Genomic DNA, 21,380 nt, shown 5'->3' on the forward strand with positions numbered 1-21,380 from the left:
TTTTTTTTTAAATTAAATCTTTACTGTTCACATTATTACAGTTCCTCTTTTTTCCTCCCATAGCTCCTCTCCACCCGGTTCCCACCCCACCCTCTGCCCTTACCCCCCTCCCACCCACTGTCCTCATCCATAGGTGTACGATTTTTGTCCAGTCTCTTCCCGCACCCTCCCACACTCCTCCCCCCCACCCCCAAAGTAGTCCACTCCCTTTCTATGCCCCTGATTCTATAATATTCACCAGTTTATTCTGTTCATCAGATTTTTTATTCGCTTGACTTTTATTTTTTATTTTTATTTTTTAATTTAATTAAGTCTTTATTGTTCAGATTATTACATTTGTTCCTCTTTTTTTCCCCCCCATAACTCCCCTCCCAGTTCCCGCCCCACCCTCCGCCCTCACTCCCCACCCACTGTCCTCATCCATAGGTGCACGATTTTTGTCCAGTCTCTTCCCACATCTCCCACACCCCTTTCCCCCCCAAGAATAGTCAGTCCATTCCCTTTCTATGTCCCTGATTCTATTATAATCAACAGTTCATTCTGTTCATCAGATTATTTATTCACTTGATTCTTAGATTCACTTGATAGATGCATATTTGTTGTTCATAATTTGTATCTTTACCTTTTTCTTCCTCTTCCTCTTCTTAAAGGGTACCTTTCAGCATTTCATATAATCCTGGTTTGGTGGTGATGAACTCCTTTAGCTTTTCCTTATCTGTGAAGCTCTTTATCTGACCTTCAATTCTGAATGATAGCTTTGCTGGATAAAGTAATCTTGGTTGTAGGTTCTTGGTATTCATCACTTTGAATATTTCTTGCCACTCCCTTCTGGCCTGCAAAGTTTCTGTTGAGAAATCAGCTGACAGTCGTATGGGTATTCCCTTGTAGGTAACTGAGTTTCTTTCTCTTGCTGTTTTTAAGATTCTCTCTTTATCTTTTGCTCTTGGCATTTTAATTATGATGTGTCTTGGTGTGGTCCTCTTTGGATTCCTTTTGTTTGGGGTTCTCCGCGCTTCTTGGACCTGTAAGTCCATTTCTTTCACCAGGTGGGGGAAGTTTTCTGTCATTATTTCTTCAAATAGGTTTTCAATATCTTGGTCTCTCTCATCTTCTGGCACCCCTATAATTCTGATGTTGGTACGCTTGAAGCTGTCCCAGAGGCTCCTTACACTATCCTCGCATTTTTGGATTCTTTTTTCATTTTGCTTTTCCGGTTGGATGTTTTTTGCTTCCTCGCATTTCAAATCATTGACTTGATTCTTGCGCTCCTCTGGTCTGCTGTCAGGAGTCTGTATAATATTCGTTATTTCAGTCCGTGTATGCTTAATTTCTAGTTGGTTCCCCAATATAAGATCGAGGGTCTTATTAGTTTTCGTGTAGAGCTCATTAAGTTTATCGGCAGCTTCTAAACAGTTCTTGAGAGACCTTAAAAGTGTGGTTCTGAACTTTATTTCTTCCATTGACAATTTTGTCCTGTTTCTTTGTCTCCGCATTTTGTTATGCTTCCTTGGTGCACCCCCTAGTGGTCTTTGTTCGCAATCTTATAGTGAAATCTTGATTGTTGTAGCTAATTCCAGGGAGGGTTTGACCTCCAGGCCAAGTGGCTATGAGAGTCAGCTATGAGTGTCAGCAGTGAGAGAACTTCTGTCCTCTAGGGAGGTGCTAATCTAGCCTTTGCCTGAGGCTATCCGGCAAATGCCTCTGTGCAGGGCTTGGGCGGGGCAGGGCGGGTTGCACAGGATCAACAGGGTGGGCGGGAGAGAGCAGTTATGGCTGCTCTCAGTTCCTTCCCCAGGGACTCTGCCCCTCAGAGTCCCAGCAATGGCTGCAAACCTCGGAGAGAAAGCTGCCTTCGAGTTCTGACCGAAGCCAGACAGTCCCGCTTCTCCCGTTTGAGTCTGGGTCCCTAAAGACTCGCCCGGATCTGGAGCTCAGAGTCTGCGACTCCCTCCCGATTGAAAACGCCAACCGCGCCCTCCGCCGCCAGCCCGCTCCGCGCACTCCGCACCTCAGAACTTGACCTCAGCACTGCGCCTCCTCTGAGTGTCCGTGTGCGTTTCTCTTTCCTCCTAGTTGTAGGACTTCCACTCAGCCAGCGTTCCTGTGGTTCTGGGTGGTGTCCCTTCCGTTTTTTGGTTTCACTTTTGAAGTAGTTGTTCAAAGCAGCAAACTCCGGCGTTAACCTATGCCGCCATCTTGGTTCTCCTTCGCTTGACTTTTAGATTCACTTGTTGATAGATGCGTATTTGTTGTTCATAATTTATCTTGACCTCCTTTTTTTTTTAAATTAAATCTTTATTGTTCAGATTATTACATTAGTTACTCCTTTCCCATCATAACTCCCCTCCACCCAGTTCCCACCCCACCCTCCGCCCTCACTCCCCACCCACTGTCCTCATCCATAGGTGCACGATTATTGTCCAATCTCTTCCCTCTGCCCACACCCCTTCCCCCCCCGCCCCCAAGAATAGTCAGTCCATTTCTTTTCTATGTTCCTGATTCTATTACAATCACCAGTTCATACTGTTCATCAGATTATTTATTCACTTGATTTTTAGATTCACTTGTTGATAGATGTGTATTTGTTGTTCATAATTTGTATCTTTACCTTTTTCTTCTTCCTCTTCTTAAAGGATACCTTTCAAGCATTTCGTATAATACTGGTTTGGTGGTGATGAACTCCTTTAGCTTTTTCTTATCTATGAAGCTCTTTATCTGACCTTCAATTCTGAATGATAGTTTTGCTTGGTAAAGTAATCTTGGTTGTAGGTTCTTGGCATTCATCACTTTGAATATTTCTTGCCACTCCCTTCTGGCCTGCATAGTTTCTGTTGAGAAATCAGCAGACAGTCGTATGGGTATTCCCTTGTAGGTAACTGAGTTTCTTTCTCAGTTTTTAAGATTCTCTTTGTCTTTTGCTCTTGGCATTTTAATGATGATGTGTCTTGGTGTGGTCCTCTTTGGAATCCTTTTGTTTGGGGTTCTCTGCGCTCCCTGGACTTGTAAGTCTATTTCTTTCACCAGGTAGGGGAAGTTTTCTGTCATTATTTCTTCAAATAGGTTTTTAATATCTTGCTCTCTCTCTTCTTCTGGCACCCCCATAATTCAGATGTTGGTATGCTTGAAGTTGTCCCAGAAGCTTCTTGCACTATCTTCATATTTTTGGATTCTTTTTCCATTTTGTTTTTCTGGTTGGGTGTTTTTTGCTTCTTCGTATTTCAAATCTTTGACTTGATTCTTGGGATCTTCTAGTCTGCTGTTGGAACTCTGTATAATATTCGTTATTTCAGTCAGTGTATGCTTAATTTCCAGTTGGTCCTTTTTCATGACCTCGAGGGTCTCACTAAATTTATCGGCAGTCTCACTAGACTTATTGAGGGTCTTACTAAATTTATTGGCAGCTTCTAGAAAATTCTTGAAAAACCTTATAAGTGTGGTTTTGAACTTTAGATCCAGTCGTTTGCTTTCCTCCATTTCTGTCATTTGTGACCTGTTTCTTTGTCTTTGCATTTTTTATGCTTCCCTGTGTTGGTAGAGTGGTTTTGTGTGCTAGGTGTCCTATAGGGCCCAGTGGCTCAGCCTCCCCAATTACCTGAGGTGGACACTCTTGGTGCACCCCTTTGTGGGCTTTGTGCACAGTCTTGTTGTAGTTAAGCCTTGATTGTTGTAGGTATCACTGGGAGGAATTGACCTCCAGGCCAGTTGGCTGTGAGAACCAGCTGTGTCAGCAGTGGGAGAACTTCTGAGCTGGAGACACCCTTCTGGGGCAAGACTTGCTTCAGTGGGGCTTTGGTGCTCACTGAGACTGCCCCCTGAGTGTCTCCCTTATTGATCTGAGGAGTTGTAATCCGGATGGTCCCACTCTGACTGCTGGGTACACTGGCTCTTGATTCTCTAGGGAGGTGCTAATTTAGCCTCTGCCTGAGGCTACCCAGCAGGAGCCCAGCTGTGAAGCAATGCAAGCTGCTGTGGGGCCTTGGGCCTTCTTTTGGAAGTTCTGGATTTCTCTGACCTGGCTGCAGTTTGTTAGGTAATTTTCAGATTGCAAAGGGCCAGGCCATTCATATGCAAAAGCCTCTGAGCACAGCTTGGATGCAGTGGGGTCTCTGGGGATCAACAGGGTGGAGCAAGCAGCTATGGCTGCTCCCCAGTCCTACCCTAAAGAGGCCCCGCTTCTCAGTGTCCTGGTAATCGCTGCAAGTACCTCTGAGAGCAAGCCGCCCTCGAGTTCTGACCAATGCCAGACAGTCCAGTTTCTCCTGTATGAGCCTGGGTCCGCAGAGACTCGCCTGGAACTGGAGTTCAGAGCAGTCAGGAGCTTGAGACTCCCGATTGAAAAAGACAACCGTGTCCTCAGTTTTCAGCCCTTTCCATATGCGCCGCATCCCCAGCTGCCAGCCCTTGCCGTGTGCGCCTCCGTACCTCTGCACTTTACTTACACACCGCACCTCCTCTGAGTCTCCGTGTGCTTTTCTCTTCCCTTCTAGTTGTAGAATTTCCACTCAGCCAGCCTTCCTGTGGTTTTGGATGATGTCTGTTTTGTCTTTTAGTTGTATTTTTGAAGTTGTGAGAGGCACCAATTTCTGGTGTTTACCTATGCCCCCACCTTGGTTTCTCGGGATTACAGTCTTAACTGAGTTTTTTGTTCTGTATTAGAGCAGACTCCGTAAACTAACAAATTAAGAACCAAGTAGAGAGGAATATTCATGGACAACATGTCTCCACCTATGTTTGCTGGGTTGGTAATGCATTTACAAAGTTGGGGCACCAGATGTGTTTGTTGTTTTTTGCAGAGGTCGGGGAGTTGAGTTTGAGGAGACTGGGTTACGTAACTGAATATGTCCAGGAAGACAGATGGCTATTCAGGTCTGGGTTAGTCATGGAGAGGAAAGGAAAAGAAATAGTGTGTCCCTGGTAGCTCATTTAGTTAGTGCTTTGTATCTATATGCCAAGGTTGTGGGTTCAATCCCTAATCGGGGCACATATAAGAATGAATCTGGATGCATAAATAAAAGGAACAACAAATCGGGTGTTTCTCTCTGCTTGTCACCTTTGTAGGAGTCAAGTGAATGTGGTATTCTGAGTGGGATAGGTGATGGTAGAGCAATGGGGGTGAATACACAAGAAGTGGTAGGCATTTGAGCAAAGCAGGGAAGAGAAGGCTGACAATCCTTGGGATGACTTAAGGAAATGTATTTGCAAAGTAGCCATTCATGCAAATTCATTCTTGACTGATATAATGCACCATTTCAAAATGAGGGCGTCTGCACTTTTCTGTTCCCATATAAGGTTCGGTCTGTGCAAAAGTAGTCTTCAAGCCAAAGTTACCATTGCATGACTCCAACATTAAACAGAAATGAACTTCAGTGGCTAGCAGCTTTTCCACTAGACTACTGAAACAGCCCCTCCCCACCATGACACTACTGTTACACCCAGGAACTTGAAGATGACAGGTGTTCTTTGTTGATAATCTATTGTTTGTGGTCTTGTAGTGGGAAGAGCACAGGTGAAAGTGGTAAATTTGGTTTGGGATCCCAACTTATACTTGTGAATTCATACACATTTTTTTAAAAAAATTATTTTTTAATTGATTTTGAGAGATTTGTTCTACTTATTTCTGAATTTATTGGTTGATTCTTGTATGTATCCCAACCGGGGATCAACCTGCAACCTTCACGTATCTAGATGACGCTCTAACCAACTCAACTACCCACCAGGGTTGACATATTATCTGATGACTCTTGGTAAAATTACTTACCCCGTACTATTTGAGTACATGATCTTCACCAATGAAATACAAATTCTTAGGGATTTTGTATTCCTGCCCCTACACTTCCAACTATAGTAATTTACAATACCCATTTCCTGTTGAATGTTCCAGCTAAGTGCTTCCAATACCTAGTTTTCTTTGTTTCATGTGCTACAGGTTTATCCTGATTTTTCAAATTTTTTTTGTAGTTCCTCACTGGTTTTGAAGATAGTTTCCTTAATGGCAAGGATTCACCCAATCTCTTACTGAGTTAATATTAGTTGCAATTCTTGTTTTTTATTTTTTTAAGTATATTTCTATTGATTTCAGAGAGGAAGAAACAAATGATGAGATAATCATTGATCTGCTGCCTTCTGCGTGTCTGCAACCAGAGCATGTGCTCTGACCCAGAATCAAACTGTGACTTAGTGACCTGGTTCATAAAGGTGGTTCCTCAACCACTGAGCCAGGCAAGCTGGGCCAGTTCTTGGGTTTAAAATAAGGTAAGGGTGCCCTAACCGTTTTTGGCTCAGTGGATAGAGTGTCGGCCTGCAGACTCAAGGGTCCCGGGTTCGATTCTGGTCAGGGGCATGTACCTTGGTTGCTGGCACATCCCCAGTAGGGGGCGTGCAGGAGGCAGCTGATAGGTGTTTCATCGATGTTTCTAACTGTCCCTCTCCCTTCCTCTCTGTAAAGAATCAGTGAAATATATTTAAAAAAATAAGTTTAGGGATAGGGTTGAATAGTAAAGGACAGACACATGGTTGGCTTTATAGGGAATGACTTTAAGAAGAAATGGGCCTGTAATTGGTGACTCATGATAAGTAAACAAGAAGCCGGCCAGCGTGGCTCAGTAGTTGATTCTGGTCAGGGCACATGCCCAGGTTTCGGGCTCCACGCCTGGTGGGGGGCGTGCAGGAGGCAGCCGATCAATGATTGTCAGATGTTTCTCTCTATGAAGTCAATAAAAATGCATTAAAAATTATATTCCATTCACCTTTTGTAGAGGGCCACACCATGAAGAATTCTGCAGCTCTTTGTCTAAGCCCCGTGGCATCTAGTGTGTGCATATCTTACGTGGCTAACTGAATTAAAGATAAAACTACCTCATTAGAGACCCATAGACCACCATCATTGCCATCAACGTCACTACTCAGCCGCTAAGCGGCATTTACTGGTTGGCTTCCAGCGATGAGACACATTTCGTGTTCGTGGTGACGCAAGCCAATCGGAAAGCAGCTTTCCGCCAGCTGGCCCCTCCATCTGCCCTGAGCGGTGAGGGGCGGGGCCGGCCTGAAAGCATCAAGTACTCCATGGCAACGACGCTCAGTCCAAAGATGGCGCCCGAATGGGGTAGAGGAGGGTCCTCGGGTTCAGGTCCGGGCCCAAGTCGGTGGCTTTGGAGCGGTTCTTTATGGGTCCCAGGCATTCTGCTCCTGTTGGGCGGGCTGCGGACAGGTGCTACGTCTATTCCTGTGTCCTTGAGCAGTGCCCTTCCCTGCCGGCACCACGTCCCCTCTGGCACTGAGGTAGGGTGGCGGAGGAGCGGGGGCGGGCCCGGTGAGGGTAAAGTAATACGGGAGGCAGTGGCGTAGAGAGTGGCTGGAACAGGGTGTACGGGGGGCAGGGAGCGAACTGTGACAGGGCTGGGCCTTGCTATCAGCTCCCTTCCTGTGCCCAGGGAAGTGGTTGACTTAGGCACTTGGAACATCACGTTCCTGTGCGGAGAGCTGTGCGTAGAAGGTAGTCCTAGAGGGGTGGTTTTCAAATGTGAGCATGCCGCAGAATCACCTGAAGGGCTTGTTAAAACAGATGGCTGCCCAACTGCCCCACTTTCTAACTCATTGAGTCCGGGATGGGTCCCCAGTATTTGCAGTTCAAGTTCCCAGATAGTTGATGGTACTGCTTGTGCATTGACCACACTTCGGGAAACACTAAACGTTTGGGAAGGAATTGATTAGCGAATCGGAGGGATATTGGGGGTTCCGTGGAGACAAAAATCCAGGTTTATTTTCAAGTTACCTCATCACATTGCTTGCTTTACCCTGTTCTCCCGACCTGGAAGTACCTGCCTCCTTCACACTCCATTTTTCTTCCTCTCTAAATTCTTTCAGTCTCAGTTTAAGTCCTCTTATCTCAAGGCAGCCTGCTGAAACCAACCCCAGCAGAATGCTCTTTCCTTTTCTCTGGACGACTTATCTGTCCTCTCTTCTGTAACTTGATCAAGTACTGCTATGTGATGCTGGCTTCTTTTTCAGGCATGTCTTGCCTTTGTAGTTAAATTGTAAGGTTCCTTAGGATAAAGTTCGTGTCCTATGCTTTTGGTAAGGGTTAGCTAGCTAGCTTAAGACAGGAAGTGGGAGGGATGGGGAGGGGAGGATGGAGGCATTTCTGGCCTGAGCAATTAAAACAGCCATAAACCAAGGACAGAGGTATCTCTGGCCTGAGCAATTAAAGCAACCATGAGTTAGATCTAAAGCAGCCCTGACCTGAGCAGCTGGGAAAGCCATAAGGGAGATCAAAACCAACTCCAACCTGAACAGATAAGATGACCAAAAAGGAGAAGTGGACTTAGGGGCCCTGGGAACTGATTACAAGGCTGAAGTCCCACAATGGGAAAGGCACAATAAGGGAAAGGGTGGTTTCTAGAATATTTACTACCTTAAGACAAAGAGAGACAGAGTCTTAGAATTAGAAATTTAAGAGGTAGTATCTACTTGCAATAAAGTTTCTGTACTTCTCATCTACCACCTTTTGTCCTTTGCTTCTTTCTTCGAATCTGTCTGGACAAGAACCTGATAAGGAAATCACCCTTGCACCCTGCTCACCAAAAAACCTCAAATCACTTTGATTCCTCCACAGTACTTAGCTCAGAGGGAGGGCCCACAACAATTATTCTTTGAAGAAAAGAGACACAGTACTGGAGCAGGGCTGCATTTTATGATCGGTTTTACAGTTTATCTTATTGCTTTCTCAGTAAATATTAACCTAGAAATGTTCAGTTCAGCCCAGTAATCTAAGACCACTCATTTATGTGGTAACTTCCAAAAATTTCTATGCATAATGTTCAACCATATGTGTCAAAATATTAAGTTTGTGGTTTGTAGTGGATAGTTTTTATCATGACACTGCATTCCGGCTGAATTGTTTTATTTTCTTAGTCTCTTAGTAACTTTTAAGTTTATAATACACTAGAGGCCTGGTACACGAGTAGGTCCCTAGGTCTGGCCGGCATTCAGGGCGGATTGAGGCCTTCTGACTGCCGGCTGGTGCCTTCATTCTGCGCCGCCTCCTTGTGGTCAGCACATGTCATAGTGAGCTCCCAGTTGAACTCCTGTGGGGACAATTTGCATATTAGGCTTTTGTTATACAGGATTAGTGTTGTCCATAATCACTATGCTGTGCATTAGATCTATAAGACTTATTTATCTACTGGTTGTAAGTTCGTACCCTTAATGTAACCCCCTGTTCTCCCACCGCTCTTTTTAAAAATTTTCCACAAAGCCTTGTGCTTCTCTCTTTCAATCTAGATTAAAATAAGAGGAAGTAAAAAAAAATTATAAGAGGAAGTAGTTCAAAGACCTATAAAACCTCTGCTAAAAGGAAACTTAATAATATCTGTTTTCTTCTAGTGGTTGTTGCCAATGTATAAATCTCCAACTTATATTTGAACATCTCCATGAATAGGGGCACTATCTCCAGAGGCAGCCCTTATGTTTTTTGGAGACCAACATTGTTAAAATTTTTCCTATCATAAGAGCTTAAAACTCTTTCTGAAAGTTCCACCATCCTCACCTCCATTCCTGTTTATGCCTCTCAGCTGAAAAACTTGGTAGTGATTGTGTTTCACGTATTAAAAGCAAGCTATTAAGTTCTTGAGAGTTCTCATTCCTAGTAAATTTTCCTAGTTCTTGATAGGGTACGTAATAGCAAGCCCTTATTAACCATTTTCTTTGCTTTAACACAAAGTATAGGGAAGAACCATTCATTGTACTCACTAGTTAAATGGTACAGGAAATTACCGTAACTTTTCTTGGTGGTGGTAGGGAACTATAAAACACTTTGACTCATTTAACTTGTTCTCAAAACTTCCATGTTTTGTTTTTACTTTTTATTATATAAATTAAAATAAAACAACAACAACATAAAAGAATAGTATATTGAACTCCCATGGACCCATTCATTATCCAACTTCAAACTTACCAATATTCATTCATTCTTGTTTCATGTACTTCTATCCATTCCCCATCCTTTCACAAAGTTTGGAGGGTAGAATTTACATATATTGAAATGCAACAAATGCAGTCATGTACATTATGTAAAATTCACAACCCAGTACAATGTAGAGGATTTCCATGTCTTCAGAAAGTTTCCTCCTGTCCTGTGCCAGCAGTCTCTTGTCCATACCAGGCAATTATTGTTATGATTTTTATTTTACAGTAGATTTAGATTTTTGTAATAGATTCATTTTGCCTGTTGTAGAATTAGCTTGTATAAATGGAGTGATACAGTATATATCCTATTATATGGTAGAGTATATTGAATTATCTAGTAGTAAATCAATCTTGTATTTTTGGGATAAACCCTACTTCTTGGTCATGATATATGATCCTTTTTATATACCTCAAAATTCAATTTGCTAATAAATTGCTAAGGACTTTTGTATCTATGTTCATGAGTGATGTTAGTTTATAACATTTATTAGCCAAGTTTTTGTTAGCTTTTGATATTAGAATTATATTGGTCTCAAAATGAGTTGGGAAGTGTTCCATCCTCTTATATTTTCTAAGGTTTGTATAAAATTGAAATCATTTCTTTCTTAAGTGTTTGGTATAATTTATAACTGAAACCACATGGGCTTGGAGTTTTCTTGTAGAGAGTTTTTCCAATAGCTTTATTGTACTATTAGAGGCCCGGTGCACAAAAATTTGTGCAGTCAGGAGGGTCCCTCAGCCTGGCCTGTGCCCTCTCGCAGTCTGGGACCCCTCGGGGGATGACCACCTGCTGGCTGAGGCCCGCTCACCAGGGGATTGGGCCTAAGCTGGCAGTCAGACATCCCTCTGGCAGCCCGGGAGCCCTCAGGGGATGTCCACTTGCCAGTGGGGAGCAGGCCTAGCTGCAGTTGGACATCATTAGCACTGCTGAGGAGGCGGGAGAGGCTCCCACCACCACCGCTGTACTGGCAGCCGTCAACCTGGCTTGTGGCTGAGCAGAGCTCCCCCTGTGGGAGCACACTGACCATCAGGGGGTAGCTCCTGCATTGAGCGGCTGCCCCTGGTGGTCAGTGTGTGTCACAGTGACCAGTGATTCCCAGTCGCTCTGCTGTTAGGGTCAATTTGCATATTACCCTTTTATTATATATGATAGAGGCCTGTTGCATGGGTGGGGGCTGGCTGGTTTGTCCTGAAGGGTGTTCCAGATCAGGGTGAGGGTCCCGCTGGGGTGCCTGGCCAGCCTGGGTGAGGGGCTGAGGGCCGTTTTCAAGCTGGCCACACCCCCTTCAGGGTGGAGGGTCCTGCTGGGGTCCCTGGCCAGCCTGGGTGAGGAGCTGATGGCTGTTTTCAGGCTGGCCAAGACCCCCAGCAGGGACCCTCATCCCATGAGGGTGTGGCCAGCCTAGGTGAGGGGATGGCTGTTTGCAGGCTGGCCAAGCCCCCCAGAAGGGACCCTCACCCCATGAGGGTGTGGCCAGCCTAGGTGAGGGGCTGATGGCTGTTTGCAGGCTGGCCAAACCCCCCAGAAGGGACCCTCACCCCATGAGGGTGTGGCCAGCCTAGGTGAGGGGCTGATGGCTCTTTGCAGGCTGGCCACAGCCCCTTCATGGTGCGGGTCCCCGCTGGGGTGCCTGGCCATCCTGTGTGAGGGGCTGATGGCTGTTTGCAGGCTGGCCACAGCCCCTTCATGGTAGGGGTCCCTGCTGGGGTGCCTGGCCAGCCTGGGTGAGGGGCTGATGACTGTTTTCAGGCTGGCCACACCCCCTTCAGGGTGAAGGGTCCTGCTGGGGTCCCTGGCCAGCCTGGGTGAGGGGCTGATGGCTGTTTGCAGGCTGGCCACAGCCCCCATCCGCCCAAGGTCCAAGTGGAGGCTGGCTGGATGCAGGTATCTGGGATTTATTTAGCTTCTATAATTAAAACTTTGTTGCCTTTTGCTGAGGCCACAGCCTGCCAGGGCAGGCGGGAAGCTTGGCTTCTTCCATCGCCAGGGCAACCAAGCCTCCGGCTTGCTCCAGCTCCGTGGTTTCCGGCCGCCATCTTGGTTGGGTTAATTTGGATATAGCCACTCTGATTGGCTGGTGGGCATGGCTTGGGCATAGTGAAGGTACGGTCAATTAGCGTCTTTGTCTTTTATTAGTGTAGATAATTACTGTACTGTACCATAAAATTTCCCCACTTAATTGTCCAGTTCAGTTATTTTTAATAAGTTTACAGAGTTATGCAACCATCACTACAATCCAATTTTAAAATATTTCCACCACTACAAAAAGATCCTTTGTGCCCATTTATAGTCAAGCCCTATTTTCAAGCAACTACTATGTAGAGAGATTTATTTTATTTTTAAAAAATATATTGTTATTTATTTCAGAGAGGAAGGGAGAGGGAGAGAGATAGAAACATCAGTGATGAAAGAGAATGATTAATTGGCTGCCTCCTGCACACCCACCGCTGGTATCAAGCATGCAGTCTGAGCATGTGCCCTGACCTGGAATTGAACTGCGACCTTCTGGTTCAATAGGTCAAAGCTCAACCACTGAGCCACACTGGTTGAGCTAGAGAGGTTTAGATAAATCCAATTTCTCTGTTACAAATCTAGTCATGTTTTCTCTTTGATCTTATCAGTCTGATTAACTTGTTTTTCTCAAGGATTCTATTTCATCTGAACTTAAATTTATTGGCATAAAGTTGTTCATAATTATCCTGTTGAGTAAAGAAAGTAAGAACTTACAAAAATAGTCACAAGGATGTAACTATTTTGTAGTTAGGGAATATAGTCAATAATCTAATCTAATAAAAGAGAAACATGGTAATTGGCGTACGACCGCTACCCTTCCCATTGGCTAATCAGGGAGATATGCAAATTAACTGTCAGACAAGATGGCGGCCGGCAGCCAGGCAGCTTGAAACTAACATGAGGCTTGCTTGCTTCAGTGATGGAGGAAACCAACGTTCCCCGCCTGCCTTGCCGGCCTCTGAGCCTGCAGTTTGAAACATTTTAACAAATATAGAAGCTAAAAAAAAACCCAGAAACCAGCTTTCAGCGAGCTGGGATCTCAGAGCTGGAGTCAGAGCTGGAGTTATACATTGTTTTGATGATAGAACCGAAACAAACCAGATACCTACTTTCAGCAGTGGAGGCCTAAGAGCTGGAGCCTCAGAGCTAAAGCTGGCCCAGAATTAAAAAACAGAAAAGAAAAAAAGGAGTGGTTGGGAGCTTCTGTCACCCTCCAGCCTGAAAACAGCCCTCAGCCCCTCACCCAGACTGGCCAGGTACCCCAGTGGGGACCCCCACCCTGAAGGGTATGGGACCAGCTGCAAACAGCCCTCAGCCCCTCACCCAGGCTGGCCACGCACCCCAGGGGGACCCCCACCCTGAAGGGTGTGTGACCAGCTGCAAACAGCCATCATCCCCTCACCCAAGCTGGCCAAGCACCCCGGTGGGGACCCCCACCCTGAAGGGTGTGTGACCAGCTGCAAACAGCCATCATCCCCTCACCCAGGCTGGCCAGGCACCCCAGTGGGGACCCCCACCCTGATCCAGAACACCCTTCAGGGCAAACCAGCCAGCCCCACCCATGCACCAGGCCTCTGTCCTATATAGTAAAAGGGTAATATGCCACCCAGCACCGGGACCAGCAGAGCCGAGAGGCCTCCGGGCACCGGGATCAGCATGACGGGGCAGCGCCCAAACCCCCTGATTGCCCTGCAGCTCTGTGTGTGACAGGGGGCAGGGCCACAACCTTCGTATCGGCCCTGCTCTGTTCGTAACAGGGGAAGGTGCCCTAACCTCCTGATCAGCCCTGCTCTGTGCCTGATACGGGGGAGCTCCCCAACCTCTGATCACCCTGCAGCTCTGTGTGTGACAGGGTGCGGCGCCCCAACACCCTGATTGGCCCTGCTCTGTGTGTGACAGGGTAGAGCCATAATCTCCCCATCGTCCCTGCCCTGAGTGTGAGAGTGGCAGCGCCCCAACCCCCTGATCTGCCCTGCTCTGTGGGTGATAGAGGGCAGTGCCATGACCCCCACCCCTCCCACGGGCCCTGCTCTGTGTGTGATGGGGTAGAGCCATAACACCCCATCGGCCCTTCCCTGAGTGTGAGAGTGGTGGCGTCCCAACCCCCTGATCGGCCCTGCTCTGTGGGTGATAGAGGGCGGCGCCCCAACCCCCTGATCCGCCCTGCTCTGTGTGTGACAGGGGGGAGTGCCCCAACTCCCCTATCGGCCCTACTCTCTGAGTGACAGGGGGGAGCTCCTCAACCCCTGATGGGCCCTGCTCTGTGCATGACGGGGCAGCGCCCAACCCCCGGATTGGTCCTGCTCTGTGCGTGACAGGGGGTGGCGCCACAACCTCCCCATCGACCCTGCCTTGAGTGTGACGGGGCGGTGCCCCACCCCCCAATCAGCCCTACCCTGAGCATGACTGGGGGTGGCATCATAACCTCCCCATCTGCCCTGCTCTGTGCATGACAGGGGGTGGCGCCCCAACTCCCCAATCGGCCCTGCTCTGAGCCCGACCAGGGGCTGCACCTAGGGATTGGGCCTGCCCTATGCCACCCGGGAGCAGGCCTAAGCCAGCAGGGCGTTATCTCCCGAGGGGTCCCAGACTGCGAGAGGGCACAGGCCGGGCTGAGACCCCCCTCCCCCCGAGTGCACAAATTTTTGTGCACCAGGCCTCTAGTCTATATTTGTAAAGTGCCAGGGTCCTTAATGACAGAAGGCTCGACCGAACACCGGAAGTCAGTGCTGGGTTGCCATGGTGACCCAGCACTAACTGCAGCTGGTGCTGATGCATTGACCCAGCACTGACCGCCGAGGGGGCTGCAGATCAGGCACAACAAGAGGCCTGCAGAGAGAGAGGCAGGGTCTAATCGGCAGCCTCTGTGGCAGCTGTTGATCAGCTGTTGCCTCTCTTTCTCTCTGGGCTTACCCAGCAGCCGCACCTCTGTTTCTCTCCAGGCTTCCGTGGGGGCTGCTAATCAGCCCCGCCACTTTGATCAGGCCCAGAGATAGGCCTGGAGACACTGACTGGGATAGAAACCGACCAATCAGAACCTAATCTGGGTGAACTGCGAAGGCAGAACCTAAGGTGGGGACTGAGGAGGGGTTTTAAGGGCAACAGCTATTTGGTGTAAGGTGTAAGAAAGCGGTTCAATTTTTTAATGACCAGTTTGGCAGTATAGTGCATATGGTTGGCTATCAGTCCACATGTAGGGATTATGTATTTGTCCAACAGAAAGTTGTCCTGCTGAAAAGGCTTTCCTCCACACCCATTTAAGCAATCCTATCCTATATCATCTATCTATACTAATAAAAGGGTAATATGCTAATTAGACCTAGTCGACCGGCCATCTCCTGGATGTCCGACTTCCTTCCGGACAAAGCCATGGAGTTGGGGGCTGAGGCAGAGGCAGTTAGGAGCGATTAGGTCAGCAGGGGAGGGCAGTTGGGAGCAACCAGGCCGGCAGGGGAGGGCAGTTGGGAGCAAGATCAGGCCAGCAGAGGAGGGCAGTTAGGGGTGAGATGAGGCCGGCTGGGGAGGGCCACTGGGGGCCAGATCAGGCCAGCAGGAGAGGGCAGTTGGGGGCAACCAGGGCAGTAGGGGAGGTCAGTGGGGGTGAGATCAGGCCAGTAGGGGAGGGCTGTTGGGGGCGAGATCAGGCCAGCATGGGAGGGCAGTTGGGGGCAATCAGGCTGGCAGGGGAGCAGTTAAGCATCGATCAGGCTGGCAGGGGAGTGGTTAGGGGGTGATCAGGCTGGTAGGCAGAAGTCATTAGGAGCAATGAGGCAGGCAGGCAGGTGAGAGGTTGGGAGCCAGCAGTTCTGGATTGTGAGAGGGATCCTAGATTAGAGAGAGTGCAGGCTGGGCTGAGGGACACCCCCCGCCCCCACCGCTGAACGAATTTCATGCACCGGGCCTCTAGTCTACACTAATAAAAGAGAAAAATGGTAATTGGCGTACGACGATACCCTTTTCATTGGCTAATCAGGGCTATATGCAAATTAACTGCCAACTAAGATTGGCAGTTAACTGACAACAAGATGGTGGCTAATTTGCATATGTAGGCACAATGCAGGGTGACGAAAGGGAAAGCAGGAAGAAGACCCCTGCCACTGACAGTGATCGGAAACCCAGGGGGGAGCTAAGAGCTGGGGGGCAGGGCAAAGGCGGCCCTGGGGCCGCCTTTGCCCTGCCCCCCAGCCATGATCGGAGAATAAGGCGCCTTTGCCGCCCTGGCCAGTGATAGCAGGAAGTAGGGGTGGAGCCAGCAATGGGAGCTGGGCACGGTTGAAGCTGGCAGTCCCAGGAGCTAGGGGCCCCTTGCCTGGGCCTAAAGCGGAGCCCACGATTGCGGCATCCCCCCCGCTGCCACTGCAGGTCCCCCCTGCCTGGGCCGGACACTTCAGCCAGAGGCATCAGGCCTGGGCAAGGGGCCGATCCTGCGATTGGACGGTGATGGGGGTCAATGCCTGAGGGCTCCCAGTATGTGAGAGGGGGCAGGCTGGGCTGAGGGACACTCCCCCCCACACACACCCAGTGCACGAATTTCGTGCACCGGGCCCCTAGTTTATACTAATAAAAGGGTAATATGCTAATTAGACCGGATAGACTAGATGTGTTCCGGACAAAGCCACAGTGGCAGGGCTGAAGCAGAGGCAGTTAGGGGTGATCAGGCAGGCAGGCAGGCAGGTGAGCGGTTAGGAACCCGTTGTCCCTGATTGTGAGAGGGATGTCTGACTGCAAGGATCGGGCCTAAACCGGCAGTCGGACATCCCTCAAGGGGTTCTGGATTGGAGAGGGTGCAGGCCGGGCTGAGGGACCACCCCCCACCGTGCATGAATTTCGTACACCAGGCCTCAAGTATTATAATAACTGTGTATGATATAAAGTGGATTTTAGAATTATCAGGGGAATCACTTCACAAATTATATAATTATCTAACCACTATACTGAACACCTGAAACAAATATTTTTTAAAATTATCTTTTGGCCCTAGCTGGTTTGGCCCAGTGGATAGAGTGTTGGCCTGGGGACTGAAGGGTCCCAGGTTCAATTCCAGTGAAGGGTACATGCCTGGGTTGTGGGCTTGATCCCCAATAGGGGGTGTGCAAGAGGCAGCTGATCAATGATTCTCTAATCATTGATGTTTCTCTCTCTCCCTCTTCTTTCCTCTGTGAAATCAATAAAAATATATTTTAAAAAAATTGTCTTTTGTGGTCTGTAGAATCTGGAACAATATCTACTCTTTTATTTCTAACTAGGGGCCCGGTGCACGAAATTCGTGCACTGGGTGTGTGTGTGGGGGAGTGTCCCTCAGCCCAGCCTGCCCCCTCTCACATACTGGGAGCCCTCAGGCATTGACCCCCATCACCCTCCAATCGCAGGATTGGCCCCTTGCCCAGGCCTGACGCCTCTGGCCTAGGCGTCCAGCCCGGGCAGCGGGGACCTGCAGTGGCAGCGGCCCCGCGATCGTGGGCTTCGCTTTAGGCCCAGGCAAGGGGCCCCTAGCTCCTGGGACTGCCAGCTTCGACCGTGCCAGCTCCCATTGCTGGCTCCACCCCTACTTCCTGCTATCACTGGCCAGGGCGGCAAAGGCGCCTGATTCTCCGATCATGGCTGGGGGGCAGGGCAAAGGCGGCCCCAGGGCCGCCTTTGCCCTGCCCCCCAGCTCTTAGCTCCCCCCTGGGTTTCCGATCACTGTCAGTGGCAGGGGGCTTCTTCCTGCTTTCCCTTTCGCCTCCCTGCATTGTGCCTACATATGCAAATTAGCTGCCATCTTGTTGGCAGTTAACTGCCAATCTTAGTTGGCAGTTAACTGCCAATCTTAGTTGGCAGTTAATTTGCATATAGCCCTGATTAGCCAATGAAAAGGGTAGCTCGTACGCCAATTACCATTTTTCTCTTTTATTAGTATTGATGTTGCAATTGGTGTTTATTCTGTTTTATCATAGTCCAGTTTGGGTAGGGGATTTATTAATTTTATTAATTATTATAATAACCAACTGTTTCTTTTGTAGTTATCTTTAATAATGGTTATCTATTTTATTGTTTTCTGTTCTCTATTATTTCCTCTTCCTACTTATTGTGGTTACTTTGTTCATATTGTTAAGTGGAAACTTAGAGCCTTTTATTCTTTCTAATATGAACATTCAAAGATACAAATTTTGCTCTAAGTACCTACAACTCTAGCTGTACCTCATAGATTTTGACACATTGTATTTTAATTATTGCTTAGTTCAAAAAGTATTTTTATTCTTCCTGATAATTTCTTCTTTGATCCATGAGTTATTTAAAAATGTTTAAAATATAATTTATAAATATTTGGTCCTTTTCTATCTACCTTATATTAATAATTTCTAATTTAGAGGGTACCTTTTGTAAGATTTCAGCACTGTGAAGTTTCAGATTGTTTTATATACTTCAGCATATGCTTTATCCTGTTTAACTTTTTATGTGTACTTGTAAAGGATATGTATTCTATAGTTATTGAGTGCAGGTTTCCATACATCTCAATAAGTTGTGATGGTTGACAGTGTACTTCAGATTACTATATTCTTACAAATTTTGCCTAATTGTCAGGGTCTTAAAAACCTCTAAGATTATAATTTTGTCTTCCTTAATTCTTTCAGTTTTTGCTTCATGGATTTTGAATCTGTTGTTGGATGGATTCAAATGTGTAATGTCTTTCTGTTGTATTTACCCTACTTGTATATGTTTTCATTATAAAATTTTACTCTATTTCTGGCCCTGACTTGAAGTCAATTTTGTCTGATATTAATGTTGCCATTTCAGCTGGCTTATAATTAGAGCTTACATAATACACATCTTTACGTTCTTTTACATTTAACGTTGTGGGGTGTGTGTGTGTGTGTGTGTGTGTGTTTGCTTTAGGGATTATAATATAGATCTTAAAAGATGTGTGTGTGTGTGTGTGTGTGTTTATTGATTTCAGAGAGAAAGGGAGAAGGAGAGGGAGAGCTAGAAACAGCAATGATGAGAGAGAATCATCCATCAGCTGCCTCCTGTATGTCTCCTACTGGGGATCGAACCCAAAACCCAGGCATGTTGAACGGTGACCTCTTGGTTCAAGGGTCAACATTCAACCACTGAGCCACACCAGCCAGGCCACATCTTTTCCTTATTATAAATATTTAATATTGATTTTGCCTTATTTTGACTATTATGTATAATAGTATCATAGTATATCCAATATGATGTTGAATAAGAATAGTGAGAATACACGTACTTGATCTTAAGGGGAAAGCATTTAGTCTTCCACTATTAAGAATATTAGGCTGGAGGAGAAACCAAGATGGGTAAACACCTGAAATTGCTGCCTTGCACAACTACTTCAAAAATACAACTAAAAAACAAAACAGACGAGAGAACGAAGATGGCAGCATAGGTTAACGCCGGAGTTTGCTGCTTTGAACAACTACTTCAAAAGTGAAACTAAAACACAGAACGGACATCACCCAGAACCACAGGAACGCTGGCTGAGTGGAAGTCCTACAACTAGGAGGAAAGAGAAACGCATACGGACACTCAGAGGAGGCGCAGTGCTGAAGTCAAATTCTGAGGTGCGGAGTGCGCGGAGCGGGCTGGCGGCGGAGGGCGCGGTTGTTGTTTTCAATCGGGATGGAGTCGCAGACTCTGAGCTCCAGATCCGGGCGAGTCTTTAGGGACCCAGACTCAAACAGGAGAAGCGGGACTGTCTGGCTTCGGTCAGAGCGAGTGCAGCTTTCTCTCCGAGCTTTGCAGCGGGTGCTGGGACTCAGAGAGGCAGAGCCCCTGGGGACAGGACTGAGAGCCGCCATAACTACTCTCTTCGGCCCACCCTGTTGATCCTGTGGGACCCGCCCTGCCCACGCCCTGCACAGAGGCATTTGCCGGATAGCCTCAGGCAAAGGCTAGATTAGCACCTCCCTAGAGGACAGAAGTTCTCTCACTGCTGACACAGCTGATTCTCATAGCCACTTGGCCTGGAGGTCAAACCCTCCCTGGAATTAGCTACAACAATCAAGATTTATCTATAAGACTGCGAACAAAGACCACTAGGGGGTGCACCAAGGAAGCATAACAAAATGCGGAGACAAAGAAACAGGACAAAATTGTCAATGGAAGAAATAGAGTTCAGAACCACACTTTTAAGGTCTCTCAAGAACTGTTTAGAAGCTGCCGATAAACTTAATGAGATCTACACGAAAACTAATAAGACCCTCGATCTTATATTGGGGAACCAACTAGAAATTAAGCATACACGGACTGAAATAACGAATATTATACAGACGCCCGACAGCAGACCAGAGGAGCGCAAGAATCAAGTCAATGATTTGAACTGCGAGGAAGCAAAAAACATCCAACCGGAAAAGCAAAATGAAAAAAGAATCCAAAAATGCGAGGATAGTGTAAGGAGCCTCTGGGACAGCTTCAAGCGTACCAACATCAGAATTATAGGGGTGCCAGAAGATGAGAGAGAGCAAGATATTGAAAACCTATTTGAAGAAATAATGACAGAAAACTTCCCCCAACTGGCGAAAGAAATGGACTTACAGGTCCAAGAAGAGCGGAGAACCCCAAACAAAAGGAATCCAAAGAGGACCACACCAAGACACATCATAATTAAAATGCCAAGAGCAAAAGATAAAGAGAGAATCTTAAAAACAGCAAGAGAAAGAAACTCAGTTACCTACAAGGGAATACCCATACGACTGTCAGCTGATTTCTCAACAGAAACTTTGCAGGCCAGAAGGGAGTGGCAAGAAATATTCAAAGTGATGAATACCAAGAACCTACAACCAAGATTACTTTATCCAGCAAAGCTATCATTCAGAATTGAAGGTCAGATAAAGAGCTTCACAGATAAGGAAAAGCTAAAGGAGTTCATTACCACCAAACCAGGATTATATGAAATGCTGAAAGGTATCCTTTAAGAAGAGGAAGAGGAAGAAAAAGGTAAAGATACAAATTATGAACAACAAATATGCATCTATCAACAAGTGAATCTAAGAATCAAGTGAATAAATAATCTGATGAAAAGAATGAACTGTTGATTATAATAGAATCAGGGACATAGAAAGGGAATGGACTGACTATTCTTGGGGGGGAAAGGGGTGTGGGAGATGCGGGAAGAGACTGGACAAAAATCGTGCACCTATGGATGAGGACAGTGGGTGGGTAGTGAGGGCGGAGGGTGGGGCGGGAACTGGGAGGAGGGGAGTTATGGGGGGAAAAAAAAAGGGAACAAATGTAATAATCTGAACAATAAAGATTTAATTAAAAAAAAAACAAAAAAAAACAAAAACAAAAAAACAGACATCGTCCAGAAACACAAGAAGGCTGGCTGAGTGGAAATTCTACAACTAGAAGGAAAGAGAAAAGTACACCGAGATTCAGAGGAGGCGCGGAAGTAAAGTGC

The 21,380-nt window shown here is 46.9% G+C and overlaps 1 protein-coding gene across 4 annotated transcripts in view; it reads left to right on the forward strand.

Annotated features, from left to right (window-relative positions):
- The first annotated feature begins 3,989 nt into the window (after positions 1–3,989).
- LMLN (leishmanolysin like peptidase) overlaps positions 3,990–21,380 on the forward strand; it is a 79,146-nt gene continuing 61,755 nt past the window's right edge. Inside the window, exons 1-2 of one of the 4 annotated variants that reach the window (XR_009451848.1) lie at positions 3,990–6,252; positions 6,475–7,278. Coding sequence is in view for 3 of the 4 variants with exons in the window: in XM_059687585.1 (XP_059543568.1) it covers positions 7,063–7,278 (216 nt within the window). In the remaining variant the exon portion in view is untranslated. Of the gene's footprint in view, positions 6,253–6,285; positions 7,279–21,380 lie in introns of those variants that run through there. The other 3 variants (XM_059687585.1, XM_059687583.1, XM_059687584.1) reach the window with 3 other exon arrangements.

Source organism: Myotis daubentonii, chromosome 3 (genome assembly GCF_963259705.1).
Source record: "Myotis daubentonii chromosome 3, mMyoDau2.1, whole genome shotgun sequence".
In the NCBI taxonomy this organism is placed as follows: Eukaryota; Metazoa; Chordata; class Mammalia; order Chiroptera; family Vespertilionidae; genus Myotis; species Myotis daubentonii.